General features: G+C 48.4%; 1 protein-coding gene across 2 annotated transcripts; it reads left to right on the top strand.

The window, feature by feature from the left end:
* Positions 1-5,681: 5,681 nt before the first annotated feature.
* On the top strand, positions 5,682-18,854 carry CCDC40 (coiled-coil domain 40 molecular ruler complex subunit). 2 transcript variants are annotated; one of them, XM_074160146.1, is made up of 20 exons: positions 5,682-5,724; positions 6,029-6,148; positions 6,875-6,991; positions 7,396-7,549; positions 7,743-7,897; positions 8,416-8,499; positions 8,588-8,807; positions 9,631-9,788; positions 10,668-10,790; positions 11,172-11,293; positions 12,017-12,260; positions 12,369-12,551; positions 13,902-14,147; positions 14,898-15,111; positions 15,653-15,822; positions 15,946-16,037; positions 16,552-16,672; positions 17,324-17,509; positions 17,762-17,920; positions 18,516-18,854. In XM_074160146.1, the coding sequence occupies exons 2-20, from the start codon at positions 6,050-6,052 to the stop codon at positions 18,759-18,761; spliced, it is 3,093 nt and encodes a 1,030-aa protein (XP_074016247.1). In that variant the 5' UTR covers positions 5,682-5,724; positions 6,029-6,049; the 3' UTR covers positions 18,762-18,854. The 2 variants fall into 2 exon arrangements, with proteins under 2 accessions (XP_074016247.1, XP_074016248.1); XM_074160147.1 differs by lacking the exons at positions 5,682-5,724; positions 6,029-6,148 and having other exon boundaries at positions 6,881-7,006.
* The last annotated feature ends 231 nt before the right edge of the window (positions 18,855-19,085 follow it).

Below are 19,085 nucleotides of genomic sequence, written 5' to 3'. Positions count from 1 at the left end.
CATCGTCAAACAGTGAATAGCTCTGATTTCTTTAAACATGTTTTTAATGGTATCTCCAGACAAAAAAGGAAGCGAGATGGCAGAGAGGGCAAACAGAAACCAGCGCTTCCCAAAATACGGAGAGAAAGCTGCAGGGAAGGAAAATAGCTGTCCTGATTCTGACAGATTTGTACATATAGAAGATTGCAAATGAGACTGCCAAGCGGTTGACAGAGTCTTCACTAAAGGACAAACTATTGGTTTAACTGTAATCGCTAGATTTGTCAGCTTGAATCCCAGCATAAGCAGTTTCTGCATTCCATTCTTTGCTGGAACTTGACAGAGAAACCTCAATCCTGCTCCGTACTGTGCCCAGCAAGTGCTGAGGGTAAGAGAATTACTTTGCAAGTCCTTCGCACCCGTGTCGCCTTCTAGCTCCAAACACAACATGTATCTTCACATCTCAGCCCCAAAAAACAAACACCAATGGAGTCATACACTTGTTCTTGTCCAGATCGTCAAAAAGCACAGTACTGTGTCATGCTCTGGTTTATATCCTGGAGAAAGTAATTTGCCTCATTTACAAATCACCTTTCCTCTCATTGCACCCTGCAAGCACACAGACAGCAAGCTCTGCTGCAATTCCTCCCTCCCACCACCAAGTTACATCACACCATTTCAACACAGCCTTGAGGGAGTCCGAAGCAGAACGTGGAGCAGCCTGTACGGCATCAGAGACCCTGAGCCTCCGGCACATCTGAAGAGGGTGAGCTGTTACCACCACCCCTTGGCAGCAGGACGGTCTGCTCAGCTACGCCCCGCTGCTCTCAGGACTGAAACCAGCCTGGCTTCCAGACCTTCAGCTATGTCAGCTATTTCATCAGAACGCTTAAAAGCACAAAACCTGCATACGCGAAGGAGGGAGGCGGTACCAGGTGGCTGCGGCTGTTGACCAGGGAACGCTTCCTCAGAAAACACAAGCGAGCTTTTCCTGCTGAGGACAGCAGATGGAGACGCAGGTATGAAAGAAGAGCTTGTGTGATGTCCTACTGCAGCTCTCCAGGGGCTCCCAGCAATGCAGGCAGAGGTGCAGGACTTCTCTGCCAACAGAGGCAACGTTTAATTAGCTTTTACCTAGCACAGAAAGAACAAAGCAACAGGTAAAAGATCAAAAGCTGCTCCCTGGAAAGCAGGAGGAACTTAAAGGGGAATCTCGCTTTGATCCTGCAGAACACCTGCTGCTTCAGCGCTGCCTTGAAGTGCAGGTGGACGGCGCTGCAGGTACACGCACGCATCCGCAGGCTGGGAAGGGGAAACAACAGCAACAAAAAAGACAGGAGGCGAGGAGCAGGGTATCCTGCCAGCGTAGAAATTGAGTCTGTTGCATTTGTCTTGCAGAAGAGCGATGCATCAGAAAGCAGAGTCCACTGCGATGCTGCAAACAAATAGCCAAATATACCAGGATACATAAATCTCATCAGCAAGACTCAAATGAATCCTTTCACCGTTGCCGCAGGGTAGGGAATTCTGTGTTACTTTGGCTGCAGCGTTAAAGAAAAACAGATGTAAGTCACTGGACAGCTTAAGGGAGAGTGATAAGAGCAATCTGGGGCATGGAAAGATATTGCCAAGGGAAGATTAATGAAAGAGAAACACATTAAAAGTCTTCATACATATGAATTGTCACTGCCAAAAAAAAGGAAGAGCTGTCTATGGAGGACAGGAGAAGTAGTAAGTTAAGCTGTGGTAAGGAATATCTAGTTTAGTCATTCTAATAGCAGTGATAATGGTGTACCAGAACGGGGCAACCTGAAGAGGCCGTTTCCATCACTGGGGTTTCAAAGACAGGCTGCAGAAGTAGCTGGGCAGTCAGTCCCAGCTAGGACCAGACGATGGACTGGACCTCTGAAGCTCATCTAGTCTAGTCTTACAGGCCCAAAAGTCTCTGAAACCAGCTTGGGAACGTGCCTCTCCTTCCCAGAAGACGAGCTCATACAACACAAACCAGCAAGTAACAAAGGGACCAAATCTGCAGGGTTTGTGCTACTCTGAGCCCTCTTCTGTGTGGGACAGTGTCTGCACACACCATCCACGGGGCCTGGGTCGTGAGAAGCAGGTATTGCTGCTGTCTCTTGTGCGGGCTTGGGAAGGCAGGCGGGAACCCTCCTACAGCTCAGTCAGCATTAAATTAGCACCATTCAAAAAAAAAAAAAGAAAGTATTTTTTCATATTAATTTTCTATTTATCCCCTGATCTGAAAGGATTCTTTTCAATGTGGCAGAGACAACCCAGCTCTCCAGAAGCTGAAGCACTGAATTAGCTGATAAGCCCTTGCTGAGTGCCAATATTTATGAAGCACACATACATTTTCTTCTCCCACACATCAACTGTCGCCATTAAAAATCTTTGCTACAGCTACCCAGGCTGTTCGTGCAGCCCCTGGCTGCTCTCCCAGTCGATGCCAGCACTCCTCAGCTAACCGAGATCTCGGAAATGCGCTGGGGAGCCAATTCCTGAGATCACCCCAGGAGCCTCTTCACAAGAGCCCAACCAGCTCCCGCCAGTGGCATCTCAAAGAGCACCGGCCGCTCACCTCCTGTGGAAGAGCCCTTCCCCTCCTCACAAACCGACAAACAATAAAATCCTGTTTGGCTTGGCAGATCGCACCCGCACCTTGGCAGACGCTGCTGGACCAAATGGTGCTGCCTCCGGTCGCACAAGATTCCTGTATTCTGGCGGAGGAGGAGGGCAAGGCAGGGCTCAGGCACGGGCCGATAGGCTCCAGCACATTATTCCCGGGGTACGCAGCACACGCTGGCACCGGGGTAGTTCCTGGGCACACGAGGCAATGGGGTTTCTCTCACAAATAAGTGTAGCCCATAGAGGCATACAACAACCTGCTCTGTGGGGCCGGCAGCAGCCGACAAGTCACAGCGCTGAGCACCATGTGCCTGGCAGCGGCTCCAAGGGCAGATTTGCTGTGCAAGGGTTTAACAGCTTCACAAGCAAAATAAGCCAAGCTACAGGGCTCCTGAAGTGAAATGTGAGACCTACAGCGTGTCTGGGCACAGCAGAGAAACGCGAGCTGTCAAACATCGCCACCAAATTTAAGCATGAAATGCCTTAAGTCAGAAAAACGCAACAGGCTTTTTTCCCTGAATAACGTAAATTTGATTTTACAAATTTAAGGAGTACAGTCACTGCGCCAAGGAGGTCTCAAACACTGCAGAAGTTCCTGCCTTCTCATCCCCTTGGGAAGAGCAAATGGTGGGTTTGCACCTCTGGTAGCTCTGGCGCAGATTGGAGCGCGCTGGAAGACAGAGGGACCGGAGACCGGAGTACGGGAGCCCGGGAGTCAGGATAGCAGCTTCTTTCCAGTTCTCTGACTGGACTTTCTCTGCAACTCTCAGCTACTCGCTCACTTGATCTGTACTTCTCTGTGTATACACCAGAGCCCTTGTAATGACCTTCCCTTTGTATGGCAATACCTCTACATTAGGGGGAAAAAAAAAAAAAAAAGCTTTCAAAACTACTAGCTATTAGCGGGAGCTATTTAAGATGACCCAGCCAAATCAAGGAAAAAAGTTTACCGTGGGGAGCCATTCTGAAGTCATCCCGTTTCATGGGGAGAATTATGTAGGTCACCAAAAAGACTTTGATGGCTGACCTGCTGGTGCAGCAGTGGCACGCAGAGAGCAGAGCAAAGGAAGAGGAACAGCAGTCACCGGCTGAAACCCTGACACTGGCACAACTCCGATTCCAGTCACTTCAGTGGAACACACCTCGCCCCTAAGCATCTCAGCTGAGAAGGTAAAAAAAAAAAGGTACAGCAGACTAAATCCTGCAAGTTTGTGACTCAGAGATAAAAAGGGAAACGAAATGCTATCATCGGAGGCTGCCGGCTGCTCGCAGCCACACCTGCTTAGGCGTAAGAAAGCAAACAAAAAGCTTAGCACCCCTCCAGCAGTAAAAGTCAAACTGCAACACATGCTTTAGTGCTGAGAAATTATTTGTGCCATATGTCCCTTTGTCCCAAGATTAAACATCATTTCATATTACTTAACGACAGCACTTGCGCAGTAGGCAACGTTTTTATGGCTTTTTATTTCCAACGTCCTGTAGCCGTGGCCTGATAACGCTCACAGCACTAGATCCCTAAATATCAGCAGCTAAAAAATCCCAGGAGCCTGGTTTCACAGCAGAATTGATGAACTAATTGCCAAGTCTTTTCTTAATACGACAGACATCAGACCACAGGGCTCTGCCACTCTCTGACACTTTGAACTAGTCTGATCTTCCCCCTGCCAGAAGCAGGATGGCTCTGCCCCAGCCCCGCTCTCTGGCTTCACGCCAACCGCACAGCGAGAGGTACAGAATAAACCCAGATATTCAGCAAATCCAGCGCAGGGTCAGAAAAGCAGCTTTCAGAGACTTTTCTGGTTTTAGCCAAGTTATCACCAGAACGAGAATGAACTCCTCTCAGCCTACAAACTTAAAGGAGGCTTCCACAAAAGCAGCGGCAAGCCGGAGACCTTTACCCTGAGCTGTCCTGGTCTTAACATTTCTACTATTTTCTCTTGAAAGAGCTTTCATTTTTATTCTTTCCTATTCAGAGCGGCAACTAAGAACACGACACCTTTGCAGGACAAGCCGGCAGTGCCAGAAGCGCGGAGAGGGGCAGAGCTGAGGGAGGAAGCAGCGGAGTTATTTTACAGAGTGTCAGCAACACGGTGAGCAATACATCAACATACAATCCCTGCCCCGCAGCGCCTGACCGCCATACATCAAATAATTGCCACCGATCCCCACCATCCATCTTCCCGTCGGGCCAGTAACTGAACTCAGCAAACGAAGAGGCAGAAACTGAGGCCATTCGAGAGCAAACCACCTCCCCAAGAGTAGGGAAATCATAAAAATACCCCAAGCTGTACAACAGAAGACAAAGAATGGGATTAAAAAAAAAAAAAAAAAAAAAAAAAAGGATGCATCACCAGGGCAGGGCACCCCGGCGCCTCGTCCCCGGGCATGACCCCCTGTGACACCACACGCCTGAGAGCGGCCGGGCCGTGGGGACCCGGCGGGGCTGGGGCAGCCCCCCGCGGCCCGGCCCGGCCCGGCCCAGCCCCACCGCTCAGAGCGACGTCTCCCCTCTCCCCCCTCCGCGGCCCCGCCGCTTTTACCGGCAAAAACGAGCCCGGGGAAACTTCTGGCGACCGGACGGACCCACCCGGCCCCGGGCGGGCTTCGAACCGCCGACCCCCGCCCCCCCCCCCCCCCACACCGGTCCCCGCTCCGCCCGGCCCGGCCCGGCCCGGGGGTGTGTCCGCCCCGCGGCACCGCCCCGCCCCGCCCACCGCCGGCCCGACCCGGGGCTGCCCGGCAGCCGCCTCAGGCGGGGCCGCCTCCGCGAGGGACGGGCGAAGAGGGTTTCCCCCGGCCCCCTCCACACCCTGCCCGGCTCCCGGTGCCGTTACCTGCTGCCCCGCACCGGGGCTGGCGCGGCCATGGCGGCCGGGGAGCCGCGGGCCTCGCCGGGGCCCGGCGGGCTGAGGCGGTGTGGCCAGAGGTGGTGCGGCCCGAACCCACCCCCCCCTCCGCGTTCGCCTCACGGGCTGAGGTGGTGCGGCCCGAGTCCCCCTCCGCCGGCTGAGGTGGTGCGGCCCGCAGCGCTCACGTGACCGGGTGTTGACGCGTCGCTTGGCAACGGGAAGATGATGATGATGATGGTGGTGGCAGCGGCGGAAGGTGAGTGCGGGGCCCGGTACCGCCGTGGCCCGGTATCGCCCGGCCCGGTGCCGCCCAGCCCAGTACTGCTGCGGCTTGGTACTGCCCGGTAGGGCACTCCCGTGGCCTGGCATGGCCCGGCATGGCACCACGGCCTGATACCGCCCGGCGCGGCCCAGTACCCTCCGGGCCGGCTCCTCGGCCTGGTACCGCCCGGCCTCCCGGGTCCCGTGTGTGCCTGTGACGGCGGGCCCCGGGGATCCAGGCTGACACTCACTCACTCACTCACTCACTCTCTCTCTCCTGTGGGACGCTCTGGTTGCAGGCACAGACCAGCCCCAGCCCCATGGAGGAGGCCCCCGGTGACACGGCAGAGGGATCTGGGGTGGAATCCGGCTCCGCTGAGCAGGATGTAATCAGAATTCCCTCGCATCTTGCAATGGAGGTGATTTCCTTGGAAACGTTCACAGGGCATTAGGAATGTCCACGTGTTACTTATAGAGCAACATCTTCGTGGAGGCAGTTTCAATAGGAAGATGTAAAACAGGCGAGCAATTATTGCAGTCTTGCCCTGCTTATAAAAAAAAAAAAAAAGCCACTAGAAAGCAAATTTAGTTACAGTCCTGTGTGTCAGCAGCATTTTGAAGTATGTGCTTCTGACTCAGTTCTTAGGTAGCATGTTTCTGCTGTAGACGCTTTAAAAAAGAGGTTATCCACATTTCATAGATGCACGTACTTGGGCTCTTTTTTTGAGGTTTGTTGGTGATAATTTTTTTTCTTCCGTTGGTACTGCACAATATTTGAATTTGGCAAATGACGGTGTGGGATAAAACAGTGTCTCTTTAAAAAGAAAGAAGATAATAATTTGGCTGCATGTAGTGCAAGCTGGAAGACTTTCTTTACCAAACCCCTAAGGACATTTTTTTTTTTTTTTAAAATAGATGTAAGCTGGAAACATGGGTGAAATTAAAAATGGTGTGTAGAATTGTCAGGATCTTTACTATCTTAATGTTAAATGGGTGACCGTTTTTGCAAATGAGATTAAACTCCTAAATGAAACTTCTGTGCCCTGTGACAAAAATAATTTGTTAGAATACTGTAGCATTAACGTTAAACAAAGTGCACACCCGTTAGAATGCTGCTCTTCTGCTTTCTGCCTGTTATGTGCAAGGCGATAGAGACAGAGACCGGGCACGACAATGAAGAGAAAGAGTCTGTTCCTCTGGAGGACCAAGAAGAGACATTTGCCCCCGCAGAAAGAGGAGTCGATGGAGCTACAGAGCTGTTGGTTAGTCCTGCGGAAGTGAGACACTGTTATAATATGTATAATCTTCACAGAATGCCTGACCAGTGTTTGTAACTTCACATTCTCCTGGTGGAGTTTTATTGCTGCAAAAGCAAAACCAATCAGAATTGGAACAGAGAGACGCTAATTGGTCAAGCACAGAGTATAGAAGAGCAGTGATAAAACTGGAGAGGTTCCTTTGTTGTGCTGTTTATGCGTGAAGGCTTTTTTAATCAAGAGTGACACAGCTCTGCCGATATATCCGTGCACTCATTTTAGAGCAAGGCCCTCTTGTTGATTCTTTGTCTGTGTTGTTTGTGTCTCGTGATGACAAAGATAAGCAAATTGTTAGGGGGAAATAGAGTTAGACTGAAAACCTGTTTCAGGTGATGGCTTTTATGTTTCAGGAAAAATCTCCTGAGGCTTTCTCGGGCAAAGTGGAGTTAGACAGTTCTCGCCCTGAACTGGGTGACATGGAGCACCCAATGACAGAGAGAGGAAACTCTTCTCCGCTGCAGGCACCTGCATTGCCAGGGGAGTGGAACAGCAGCACGCAGTCAGGTATCATTCAGTTCCTCATTTACACTGCAATGCTTGATAGCATCTGTCAAGCACAGTTTCTAGTTTTCTCCCTTTCTGATCATTGTTAATCCAACTGGAGGCATAATATGAAACCTAAGCTTTTTTCCTTTATCTTTTTCTTTTTTGGGGTGGGGTTCAGATAACACTGAAGGACCCATTTCTCTCTATTCAGAGTCTGCCTTTGAGCAATTCGGACAGCTTACTAGTGAGCATGGTGACCAAAGATGGGAAAAGGAACACCAGCAGCGTGGAGCTGAGGAACACGAAATAAGCGGAAGTGAGGAAACCACAGAAAAACCAGAACTGGTAGTCTTGGACCCAGAACATGTGAGAAGTCTTCAAATCTTGTTGTTCTTCTTTGCGGTCTTGCTATTTTTATTCATATAAAATATGCGAGGTGAATTGTAAACAGTGGCTGAGCTGTATGCTAAAACAACGTGTTTAAAAATAGCTTTTGCAAAAGCGCTAACTCCTGACCGTGTCCTCAATATTAAGCTCGAAGCTGCAGGTTCAGAAGTAAGCAACGTTGTGGGCAAATCTGATGCTCTTCAGTACTCCTGAAAGAGGAGTACTTGCAGCGAGAGCGAGTGGATGGGTTCTCAGATACTGCTCTTCTGATATGTTTCTGACTTTCAGATGTTCTCAGTATTCATTTTCTGATGTCAATGAATACCCGCTGCATGAGTCTTCTCACTTGTTACAGTGAGTGTAGCTTAAATAAGAATGTAAGTGTCTCTGGCAGAAAATATGATGTCTTGTTTAATAGTGGGAGTAGCAGTAAGGTTTCTTCATCATTTATTTACACAAGTATGCCAAACTTTATCAACGTCATATGTTTTTTACAGCCTCTGATGAGAAGATTCCAGGCTGCCCTGAAGAATTACCTCACCAAGCAGATTGAAAAAGTGAACCTAGAGCTTCGGGAACTGGTATATGGCGTTCCTGCTTTGCCTTCCCACAGCAGCCCATCCCTGTCCGAGCTGAAGTGAGACAGCTGATTCCCTCCTGTGTTTGCAGAGGACAGCAACGAAGAAGAGCAAAGTGCAGAGAGAAGAGCTCGGGGTGGTTCTTTATGGGGCGCAGCAGCAGCTGGCCCATCTGCAGATGGAGCTGGAGAAGAGCCACGATCGCTGCGCTCAGGTGGCCATGGCACGTCAGCAGCTGGAAGAGGAACTGGAGGGCCTCAGGCTTACTCACAAGAACGTGTCTCAGAACACAGATGATGAACGCAAGAAAGGTGACTGAGGCAGTTCTTGTAACATTTTCTGATTCTAGTACTATGTGGAGAAATGAATTTGAATATAAGTCAAGTATTGGACTGAAAAATACAGTAAAGTTCATCAGGAATAATGCGCTCACTGAGAAGTTTCACAAATATTCCTGGTAAACACATAAATTCTATTGTTTCTAAGACCATGTTGCTATGTTGTGATTCTAAGAAGGTCTTTAGGGGTAAAATATAAACTGTTCCTGGCAGGTAGGTTGTCCTGTGACTTAGGAGGAAAGTCCCTATCGCTCTGTTACTTTTGCCTGTGTCTTCATAAAGGTGTGATGAGATTGCAAACGTCGTAGGTCATTAGGGGCATCCAGGTGGGTGAGCAGCATCCGTGTGCAGCCCATTCCAGCCAAAGAAATGGTCTTGACACATTCTTTTTGTGTTGCAGGCACTTGGATAGGAAACAGTAAAACAATGTCAATGGCAAGGATAGCTAAGCATTAAAATAAATGGTGTAGAAAGTTTTTGCAGGTTATTGTATTCATCAGACTGCGAGACAGTTCTGTTTTGGGGCAGAGGAGTGGATTCACAGCCTCCTGAGGCCCCTTCTTTCCTGGGATTCTGTGTGATGGGAATCAAGGAATTGCTTACCAAGATTGTTAGCTTTGCTTGTGGAGCTATAATCCACAGCTGATGTAAATTCCCATTGCTGGGAGGGCTGAGTTAGCTGGTACGTGTGTGGGTTTTGCTTTGGGTGCTTCTATGTTTCTTTTCCTTTTATCTCTGTTTAAAGTGTGCATTTAAAAATACCCTTCCATAAATATTTTTCCTCCTGCCTCCCCAGTTTCTGCAATGCAGACCCAGGTTGAAAACCTGGCCTTGCACCTCTTCTACATGCAGAGCATGGACGAGGATATGCGTCATAATATTATACTGATGAAACAGTCGACAAAGAGGGCTGAGGCAGAGAAGGTCCAGGCTGAAGTGGAAAAGAGGAAACAGGTATCGAGTAAAACTGCTTTAAAATAAATGAAAATATACAGCTGACAGTGGTGAGTCTTAGAGGACGTGCTGCTTTGTTAGAAGGGAGGCTATAGTGACTGAGCCATGGAGGATGTGTGGGGATACTTTGCCCAAATAATTGGAAAAAAAAAACCCAACCAACCCAACCAAAACTCAAATCCCCAAAAAAGCAGTTTTTTCTAAAAATGAGAAGAATCCCCACCACTATGATAGCGGCGTGTACTGCCCAAAGGTTTTTGATGAGACTTTTACTAGCAAATCACTCTTCACTCAAGAAAAGGGGATGTGAGGGCAGAAAGATATTTAATAAAGAAGTATCATGTGTTCAGTATAGAAAATTATTCTGAGTCACAATGAGTTTCACAATGAAAAGTGAACTTTGAAAATGAACGGAGCTGGTTGGTGTGCTCGAGCTCCCTCTGCTGCCTTCTGCTTGCAGCAGGACACTGATTGATTGGTATTGTTATTATGAATGCAGACTTGCCTGCAAACAGCTGAAATCAAATGGATTTAGATGGTTTTTTAACAAAGGATTTTAAAACACAAAGTAGTAAGATTCCCAGCTGCGGGAGAAGGTGGCACAATAAAATCCACGCTGACAGGAATGGATGTTGCCTCAGATCTGAAGTATCAGTATTTATTACTGCAAATGGAATAATAAAAAAGTCAGCAAAGAAGGTCCCATTCTCTTGAAAGTTGTCACATTCATGAGTCACTTTTTTATGAATGGAAAAGTTTCAGTAGGAATCAAATCTAATCCAGTTGCCAATTTCTAGCCTGTGTTATTCTTGTAGAATATAGTTGGTTAAGCCTGAGACTATGTGGCTCCCCCTGAGCTGGTTGGCTTTGCCTCTTCAGGATCTCCTAGTAGACCGCTTAACAAGACAAACCTACGAACTACAAGAACAGATTGCTCTGTTTGAAGCTCAGTTTGTGGCACAGGCAGAGGACACAAAAGTGACTCGGCAAGCAGTAAATGAGGTAGGAGGGTGCTCTTTTCGCTTCTGGTTAATATTTCCCTCTGGGAGGACTGACCCCTTTGGCATGTGCTCACGTGGTGTGTACAATCTAGGCCAGAGCTGTGTGGTTCATTCCTGTTTGCAGGAATGGAGACTTTTTTTTTTTTTTTCTTTCCTTAAGAATTGCCTGTAAATCACTTCCTCCCCCACCTTCCTAGCACTTTTTTTCTTGCAGACCTATGCTCTGTGGTCTGGTGTGACCATAAACCAGACACGTAGGAGTTGAAGCTGTTCCAGCCCAGCATATTATGGACAGAATAACACTGTTCGTTGCATTGTAACATGAATTTGGTTTCTCAACCCAGTATAGATTCGTCCTGTCTACCAACTCTCTCTTCCCTAGGCTTGCATGGAGGTGCAGGCTATTAACATGGAGAAAAAGCGGTTGATGAAGCACTGGAAGAGCAGCTTGGCTGGGATGAAGCAGAGAGATGAGGCCTATATTGCCACGCAAGACTTGCTGAGGTGTGGTGGCTGAAAACGGTCCCAGCAGAGACCCCAAATGGTTTGGACAGGAGGGATTCTGAAAGGGGCAGGACGTCTTCTGTCAAGTTTATTTCTGTATGTGCAGGATATGTCAGGCACAACAAGTTTTCTCCTCTAAACCACATAATACGGTTAAAGAATAACAGTTCTTTGTTACTATTTTCCTTATCCAAAATACAACTCTCCCTTGAAACATGTGGGGTTTTTAAAGCTGTTTAGAGTTTTTCTATTCATATTTTATTTAAAAGAGTTCCTTCATCTTTGCAAGATCTCTCAATCCAAAGAGCTAGACAGCGAGAAGGATTTCTATATCGTTTTGGGTTAGGATTTTGTGATGTCTTTAGAAATCTTCAGGAAAACCTTCCTGTTGTTGCCAAAGGAAGTGTTTATTTGGTCTGGAGTCTTAAAGTTTGCCTGATTCTCTGAGAACAACCGATATGCTTTTATAGGGTGGCATTCCCATAAAAATGGGAGGTTGGGTACAGAACTGAAAGAAGGAATTCATTTTCCTACGTAAATTTCCTTTTAAATCTTAATGTCTCCATCCATCTTGTGATGACTCGGCGCTGTTGCAGCAGACTCGCCTTCATAAAGATCCTCCTTCTCGGTCAGTTGTTGCAGCAGTAGCATGTTTGAAAAGAGGAATTTGTAGAGTGTCGTTCAGCATCCCATGATGATTTTCCTTCCTCTTTGCCTCTCCAGCAAGTACAGACATGACCTCAAGTCCCTAGAAATGGACATCCATGGCTGCAGAAAGTCGATCAGGAAGGAGGAGGAGAAGAACGAGTTGCTCGTCACCATCCTCAGCCGCTCAGAGGGCAATGCCAACACGACAAAGAAACTGATTGCCCAGTGCCTTTCGAGGCAGGAGGCCTTGAAGGTTGAGTCTGGCACCTACGCTCGCATTCTCCAGGAGACAGAGCAGGCCCTCAACAGGACCAAGATGGTGAGAAGAGTTACTTGGAAGAAGAAACTTCTTGAATTGGACAGAGGTGTTTAATCCCTTTCCCCAAACAGTTGTAGTGATCCTGTCTCTGTCTTCCCTACCTTTTAGGATCAAGCTGCTCGTCTGAACGAGTTGCTCTCCATCCGTAAGGATATAGAGAAAGGAACTGACGCCAAAGAGCAGATGGAGAATGAAATCATGGCAAAGGTTCAGGACCAGATGATGTCCAGCAAAGCCACAAAGCACTTCTCACAGCTGGCTGCAAAACTTCATAGGAGAAAAACGGATCTGGTAAGGTATCTCCTCTGTTTGGGAGAGCAGGGGAAGGAAATGGCCTAGAGCAGCATTTCTCAAGTGTGTTTTGCCAGGGTCTTAATTTTGGTTTTCAGGTCTGTAATTAAAGCTCTGCTTCAACTAGTTCTTCCAGGATTCTGGTGTATGCGAGAGTGTGGCCAAAAAAGCCCTGACACAAAAGAAATTCTTTGCTGTGAGGGTGGTGAGACCCTGGCCCAGGTTGCCCAGAGAAGCTGTGGCTGCCCCATCCCTGGAGGGGTTCAAGACAAGGCTGGACGGGGCTTTGAGCAACCTGGCCTGGTGGGAGGTGTCCCTGCCCAGGGCAGGGGGGTTGGAACTCGATGATCTTTAAGGTCCCTTCCGACTCTAACCATTCTATGATTCTATAATGTACTCATGTTTATCTACTAAAAAAATGGGGCAGAATGATGAATCCTGTGATTGTTTACTATAAAGTGGTTCAAGTTCTTATGTATTGCAGGAAGACAGTGGATGTGTGGTACTTCTGTACTCCACATTAACTTACGTCTCTGTACTGCATCGTGGAATGCGATACAGGCATGCTCTCAGTTTCTATGTAAAGATTACAGCCCAAGGAACAGTCAGACCAGACCCGTGGTTCTTCATGGCATGATAAGTTGCTCTCTTTGGGAGCGTATAACTGGTTACAGATAGAAAAACTAGAAGATTCAGTGTAGTATTTATTACACCGAGTCATGTGGGCTGGCACTAACACAACACACACACCTCTGTATTTCCATGGGTTATTTCAGCTTGCCCTGCGTTTGTTTTTTTTTTTTTTTTTAATCAAGGGCATGTCTTAAGTAACGGGAGGCTTCCAAGAGCAAACTGTCACCTCTCGCGGTGTGGCCCAGGCTGTGCAGAAGTAGCAGACGGGCTCCTGAAAGGCACCTGGCTGCCCTCAAACAGCAGGCATAGCCATGCTGTCTGGCTGGGAGGGTGGTTGTCAGGGGAGGGATGCGTCCGTCAGGTGTGGTGGAGAAGGTACAATATAGTTGTGTCCTACTACTGTTGGCCAGGTAACTAGAGACATCCAGGCAGGGAAGGTGATTGCAAAAGTGATGACTGTGATGTCTTAACGGGTTTGGGGATGTTTAGGCTCCTTAACGCTTTTCAGCAGCCTTCCAGCAGAGGTAAATATTGCTGTCTTCTGTCAATAGATGGAGAAACAAAGGTACAGAGAGGATAAGTAGCTTATGGCTTGTGGCACAGACCTGGGGGTAGAATCTAAATCCCCTGATTCCTGTGCTTTGATAAGTGGGCATTACAAATCAAGGAGTCGCTGGTGGTGACAGTAATTTGTTTTCTGTCTGTTTATATTCCTAGGAGCTGCATTTTTCCAAGGTTGAGAATGATATCGCCCAGGTTATTCTGAACGCAACTCATACCAACTGCAGGCTGACAGTTCTCCAAAAAACACTTGGTGAGGTGGACGAGGAAATAAAAAATGTCCATGATCTGATCAGGTGCAGTGAAAGTGAGATTGTAAAGTGCAATCTCCTGATTGCGAACAAGCAAGAGGTCATGAGCCAGTACAATAAGAGGCTGGAGATGATTCTTTCACAGTTGGGGGTATGTACCTTTACATTTCAATCCCAAACTTGACTTTATTCTTGGTGGTGACCACAGATGCCCTTAATAAATGTAACTGCGTACGTGCTGGATAGTTAAAACTTTGATTTAAAAGCTGCGCTAGTTAATGTAACAAATGGAAACATTTAAACAGTTCTTACTGCATGTCAAGAGGAGCTGGCATTAGGGATGGTTGTGCAATGAGGGTGTGCCGAGCATAGATTTCTGCAGGGAGTTGTCTACACCTGATGAAAATGTTGAATGACATCGATACTCTGGGAGTAAATAGGATCTCGTAAAATCTGCAAAGTCTGACAAGGGGAGAATGGAACAAGGAGGGTGACTTAAGTCGCCTGATGGTTGGCCCCGTTCAGGTGACATCAGACCTGTCCCTGACACTGTGGGCTGTGAGACCTCTGCGGGTACCGATGTGGAAATGAGTGCTGGGCCATTCGCTCGGCAAGCTTTTGAGCGTCCAGACGTACCTGTTGTAAGAGCTTTGGAGCCCTCTCACCACAGAGTCTGAGAACCTTTTGGGCTTCTCTTGCATTTATTCCCATGATGTCAGGAATGATTAGTCCCACCTAGCTCACGGGAAAATGGAGGCAGAAAGCAACTAACAGAAAATAACAGTATGGCTGAAATATTTATTAGGCATCTCAGCAGTTGGACCCACCTTCTGCAATGATGCCGTAAATGAGTGCTCCAGCAGCTTCTGCCTGATTTATCCCAAACCTTCCCTTTGTACAGGGGCAAGAATTGGGACCGTTGGAAATTGAGATCAACAAGCTGACCAAGCAGATAGAAAAATGTAATTCTGAGGTGATGACACTACAGAAGTACTGGCTCAATCAGCAGAAAGAGCTGGTCAAGTTAACGCAGGAACGGGAGGAACAACTGGCCTCCTTGGATATGTTAAAGAAACAGATCACAATAATGCAGCAGAAGAAAGTGCGCACTGAAAGTAAGTCATTCCCGATCTCTCCCTTAAAATGCTCGTCCCTGAATGGAGAAAAAAGGGAGCGAAGGCTTAGAGATAGGTAAAGCAAGGCCTTCACCAGAGAATGCTTCTAGATATGTGTGAGCAATAATGCACATGGCCTCAGCACTATACTCGGGGGCTAAGAGCCAGGCACCTTCTGCTGGTTTGCGTATCATTATTTCCTATAATGATGATCCATCCTGCTGTCTAAACTGACAGCCAAACCCCCAGTGACCGTGCTATGTGTTACACTCCTTAAATAAAGTTTGCAAGTAGTTGGTAGGCAAATGTCCCCACCAGTGATTGCACTTCCCTTGGCCAAACCCAACTCTTTGCCACAGTAGTCTCCTTCAAAACCTTATTTGATTTTTTGGGGCTGGTGGAAAAATGTTTTGGCTGGGTGTGTGGGACACGGGTGGTTCCACGTGTAGCGTTGGCCGGGCTAATAGCAGTTTGTCACACCCGGCCTGCGTTCAGCCCAGTGTTCCTGGGGACTTGAAGACGTTCTTCTGTTCACCCGCAGATGAAATTCAGCAGGAAACAAAAGAACGGAAAGACATCGAACGTCACATGAGGAACATGTCAAACGACTTGATAAAGTTGAATGTGTTGATCAACAAGAACAACAGCAGCTTCGAGGAACTGCAACACGGCAACGTTATCACAGAGAACGAGTTTGTGCGCTCTCTCAAGGTACAGAGGCCCAACATCTCATTCCCAGGCCTCAGCCTCCCTTGCAGATCGGAGGCAAATAGTAATCCTGTGAAACTTTCTCAGCCTGACAATGTTGTGTTGTTTTATGCTTCCCAAACCCAGGCAGCAGAAAAAGAATCAGTTGAGATGCAGGAGAGGCACAGTCAGTTGACTGAGGAGAAGGAGAGACTCCTAAACAGCCTGGTGGAAGCAGAGTAGGTACCAGAGAGATTCTCTCTTTCTGCCACAGTCTTTGAACTTTTGTGTGTCCGTGTTCCCTTTCTTCTCCAGTCACTGAACTGAACAAGCACCAGCAAACGTGCTTCTGTCCTGGGAGAAGATGAAAGTGAGTTTAATGAATTTTTGAAACGCAGAAACTTAAAGGTGCTTTAGCCTTTTCTGGAATCAGCAAGAGCTGAGGGGCTGTTGGCTTCAACAATTCCAGCTTGTGCTGGATGGTGTCAGGATCTGTATGGGAAGATTCCATGCTGTCTCCTCTGTCTCTGTAACTCGGAGCGGGTGTGCTTCACCGGGCAATAAATTAATCACCCCCCTCTCGGTCTAGCCATGCTTGTTTTTACAGTCACCGTGCCATTTTCTAAATTGCGGGGCTGAACCGTTCAGCTCGGTATTCAGCACGGCTCTTGGGAGTGGGCTGCTGCTGATGCACAGAGAAAGCGTCCTCTCTGTTGTTTACGAAGGCGCTGCTGTCCCTTTCTGTCATTGAAGGCATCAGATCATGCTGTGGGAGAAAAAGATCCAGCTGACGAAAGAGATGCGGGCAGCGGTGGAGTCTGTGTCGGGACAAAGTGAAATCCAGGCCATGAAAACAGAGATTCATAGGATGCAGGTGAGTTGCTGGGGCAGAGGACTGAGGAGGGGAAGCCGCACACAACGTGTTCAGCTCTGGAGATGCTGAAACGTAAGGCAGGAGATGGGAAAGAGGCTGGAGAAGCAGCACCGCCAAGGCCATAGCGGTGTTGGAAATCTTACCACCCTGCAGCTGGACAGAATGAAATACACCCAGCATCCGTGCCCTTTATGTTCCTTGTGCGTGCTGTGTAATAGGCTGCAGCAGAGTTTAGATATGCCTGAGAAATCTATTTAAACTGGGATTTGTCTGCCACCTTCTTCTCTGACCCCAATTTATAGCCAAAGAAATGTTGATTACTAAATATTGCATCATTTTAATCACTGGTTAGGGAAGTCACTAGTTCGGGAAGCGACTCTTCCCTCTCGTTCTCTGGATACTTCTGCTCTCCTGCTTTGCTAATGAGTTCTGGTGGCACATTCTGAAGATGACTTTAGGCGAGTTGATAATCCAGCCTTCTGCCTTCCAGATCCACATAGGGCAAACTAGGTTTGGATTTAGAGCAAATTTGGCTTGCCAAGGCTTGTGTGTCCTGTTTTGATGGGATGTGCTACACAGAAGGTTTCAGTTGGGTGCCGTTTGTAACCATTCGTTATTTTTCAGCCTAATTTATATCTTCACAAATGGCAGGTCCGCTATGGCCAGCTGATGAAGCAGCAGGAGAAGATGATTCGCGATATGGAGGCATCTGTTTCTCACAGAGAGACGATAGCGCTTCGTGGAGAGGGTCAGAAAACAGATAAGAAACGTATCACCAAGGGTGAGTTCCACCGCAAGAAAGAGGAGCTGAGAAAGAAGATCAGCGAAACCCAGAAGGTGAGGGAGCGAAGCAGGGCTGGGAGAGTTCTCGTAGCCTGTATTTGCCTCGTAACGAGCACCAGGGCGTGCTCAGCACAGACACGGGGGGGGGGCAGACCCTGCACAGGTACAGCCCTGCATGGGGGAAGGCTTTGGAAATGAACAAACAAAGGGGAAAAAAAATAAATAAAATAATTCTGGGAAGATGGCTGGGAATACAGCTGAACTAAAGAATCCAAATCTGCCATTTCCTTCTCTTCCGTGTACCAGAATGCTCAAGACTGCAGCAAAACCATCCTGGAGCTGGAGAGCACCCAAGCGTCCCTTGGTGCCTCCTTCTCGGAGAAGCAGCAGGAGCTGTGCCGGCTCCAGGCCGAAGCCCACAGCCTCGACTCGGATGCGGAATCCCTTCGGAACAAGAAACGATGGGTGAGCGCATCCGCATCCTGCAGCAGGGGAACCAAAAACACCTCTGCTTTCTTCTGTGGCCAGCTCCATGTCTCTGTTCCACCTCTGTCCTGAAAGGGACAGGTTTCACATGTAATTTTAGCAAGACTTTAAGCGAACTGAGAGCGCTTTGAGGGCTCATAGTGGTGCTGAGCTGATGCTGCAGTTGCGCTCTTGGCGAGGCAGCATTCACCTGGAAGGAGCAGCCAGGAGGACGTCATTTGTATCTTGAAAATATCTAGTAACGACCCTCCTTTGTGAGTGTGTTACAAATTTGGGAGCCAGCTCAAGGTCTCAAATGGCCTCCTGCAAAGTTTTTCAACGTGGTGAAACTCTGTCCTGGCGAGGGGTGCCTTGTATGGGCAGGTGTTTCTCCTATTTATGGAATTCTGTGAGGTGACTGTACTCGGACACAGGGATGCTGTTTGGTTATTATAATGGGAATTTCATCTCCCTAGCAGTTTCCTTCTTAAGAAGCCCTTCCACTTCAAAATATGATAGTTCGCGTACCTCTGTGCCACGAATCCCATCATTTTCTTAGTTCTGTCAAAGCAGTTGCTGTTGTTGGTTTTCTCAGAACCTGTTGGAGATCGTGGCCTACCAGACGCGCCAGAAGCACCTGCAGGCGCTGAGGGAAGGGAAGTACGCTCCGCTCTGCCGCACCGAGCAGGCCTGGAGCAACGAGCAGCAGAAGCTGCGGAACCGGCTCCACACCATCAACACCATCATCCGTCAGATCCAGCAGGAGCATCCTCAGCACCAACGGCCTCTCCAGTGGCTCAGTCAGTGCCTGGAGTCCAGGCTGGGCTCCCGGGAAGGCTGAGGAGACACAGACACGGACACCCCTCTGCTCTTCTCTTGGTAGCTGTAGGCTCTGTAAGTGAGTAAGTATCAAAATAAACGTGTATTAAAGATCATAGACTCACAGAATGGTTTGGGTTGGAAGGGACCTTAAGGACCATCCAGTGCCACCCCCTGCTCTGGGCAGGGACACCTCCCACCAGACCAGGTTGCTCCAAGCCCCATCCAACCTGGCCCTGAACCCCTCCAGGGATGGGGCAGCCACAGCTTCTCTGGGCAACCTGGGCCAGGCTCTCACCACCCTCAGAGTGAAAAATTTCTCCCTGAGATCCCATCTCAATCTCCC

The sequence above is a fragment of the Numenius arquata genome, chromosome 17 (genome assembly GCF_964106895.1).
Source record: "Numenius arquata chromosome 17, bNumArq3.hap1.1, whole genome shotgun sequence".
NCBI lineage: Eukaryota > Metazoa > Chordata > Aves > Charadriiformes > Scolopacidae > Numenius > Numenius arquata.
Note: the sequence above shows the minus strand (reverse complement) of the source record. Positions and strands in the feature narration are given on the sequence as shown.

Excerpts from the sequence above, each read along its gene's own strand:
- CCDC40 (XM_074160146.1), top strand. The coding sequence starts at position 6,050 with ATGGAGGAGGCCCCCGGTGACACGGCAGAGGGATCTGGGGTGGAATCC. Across the intron at positions 9,789-10,667 it reads AAGTGGAAAAGAGGAAACAG|GATCTCCTAGTAGACCGCTT; the intron begins GTATCGAGTAAA and ends TTGCCTCTTCAG. Across the intron at positions 16,673-17,323 it reads CAGAGATTCATAGGATGCAG|GTCCGCTATGGCCAGCTGAT; the intron begins GTGAGTTGCTGG and ends CACAAATGGCAG.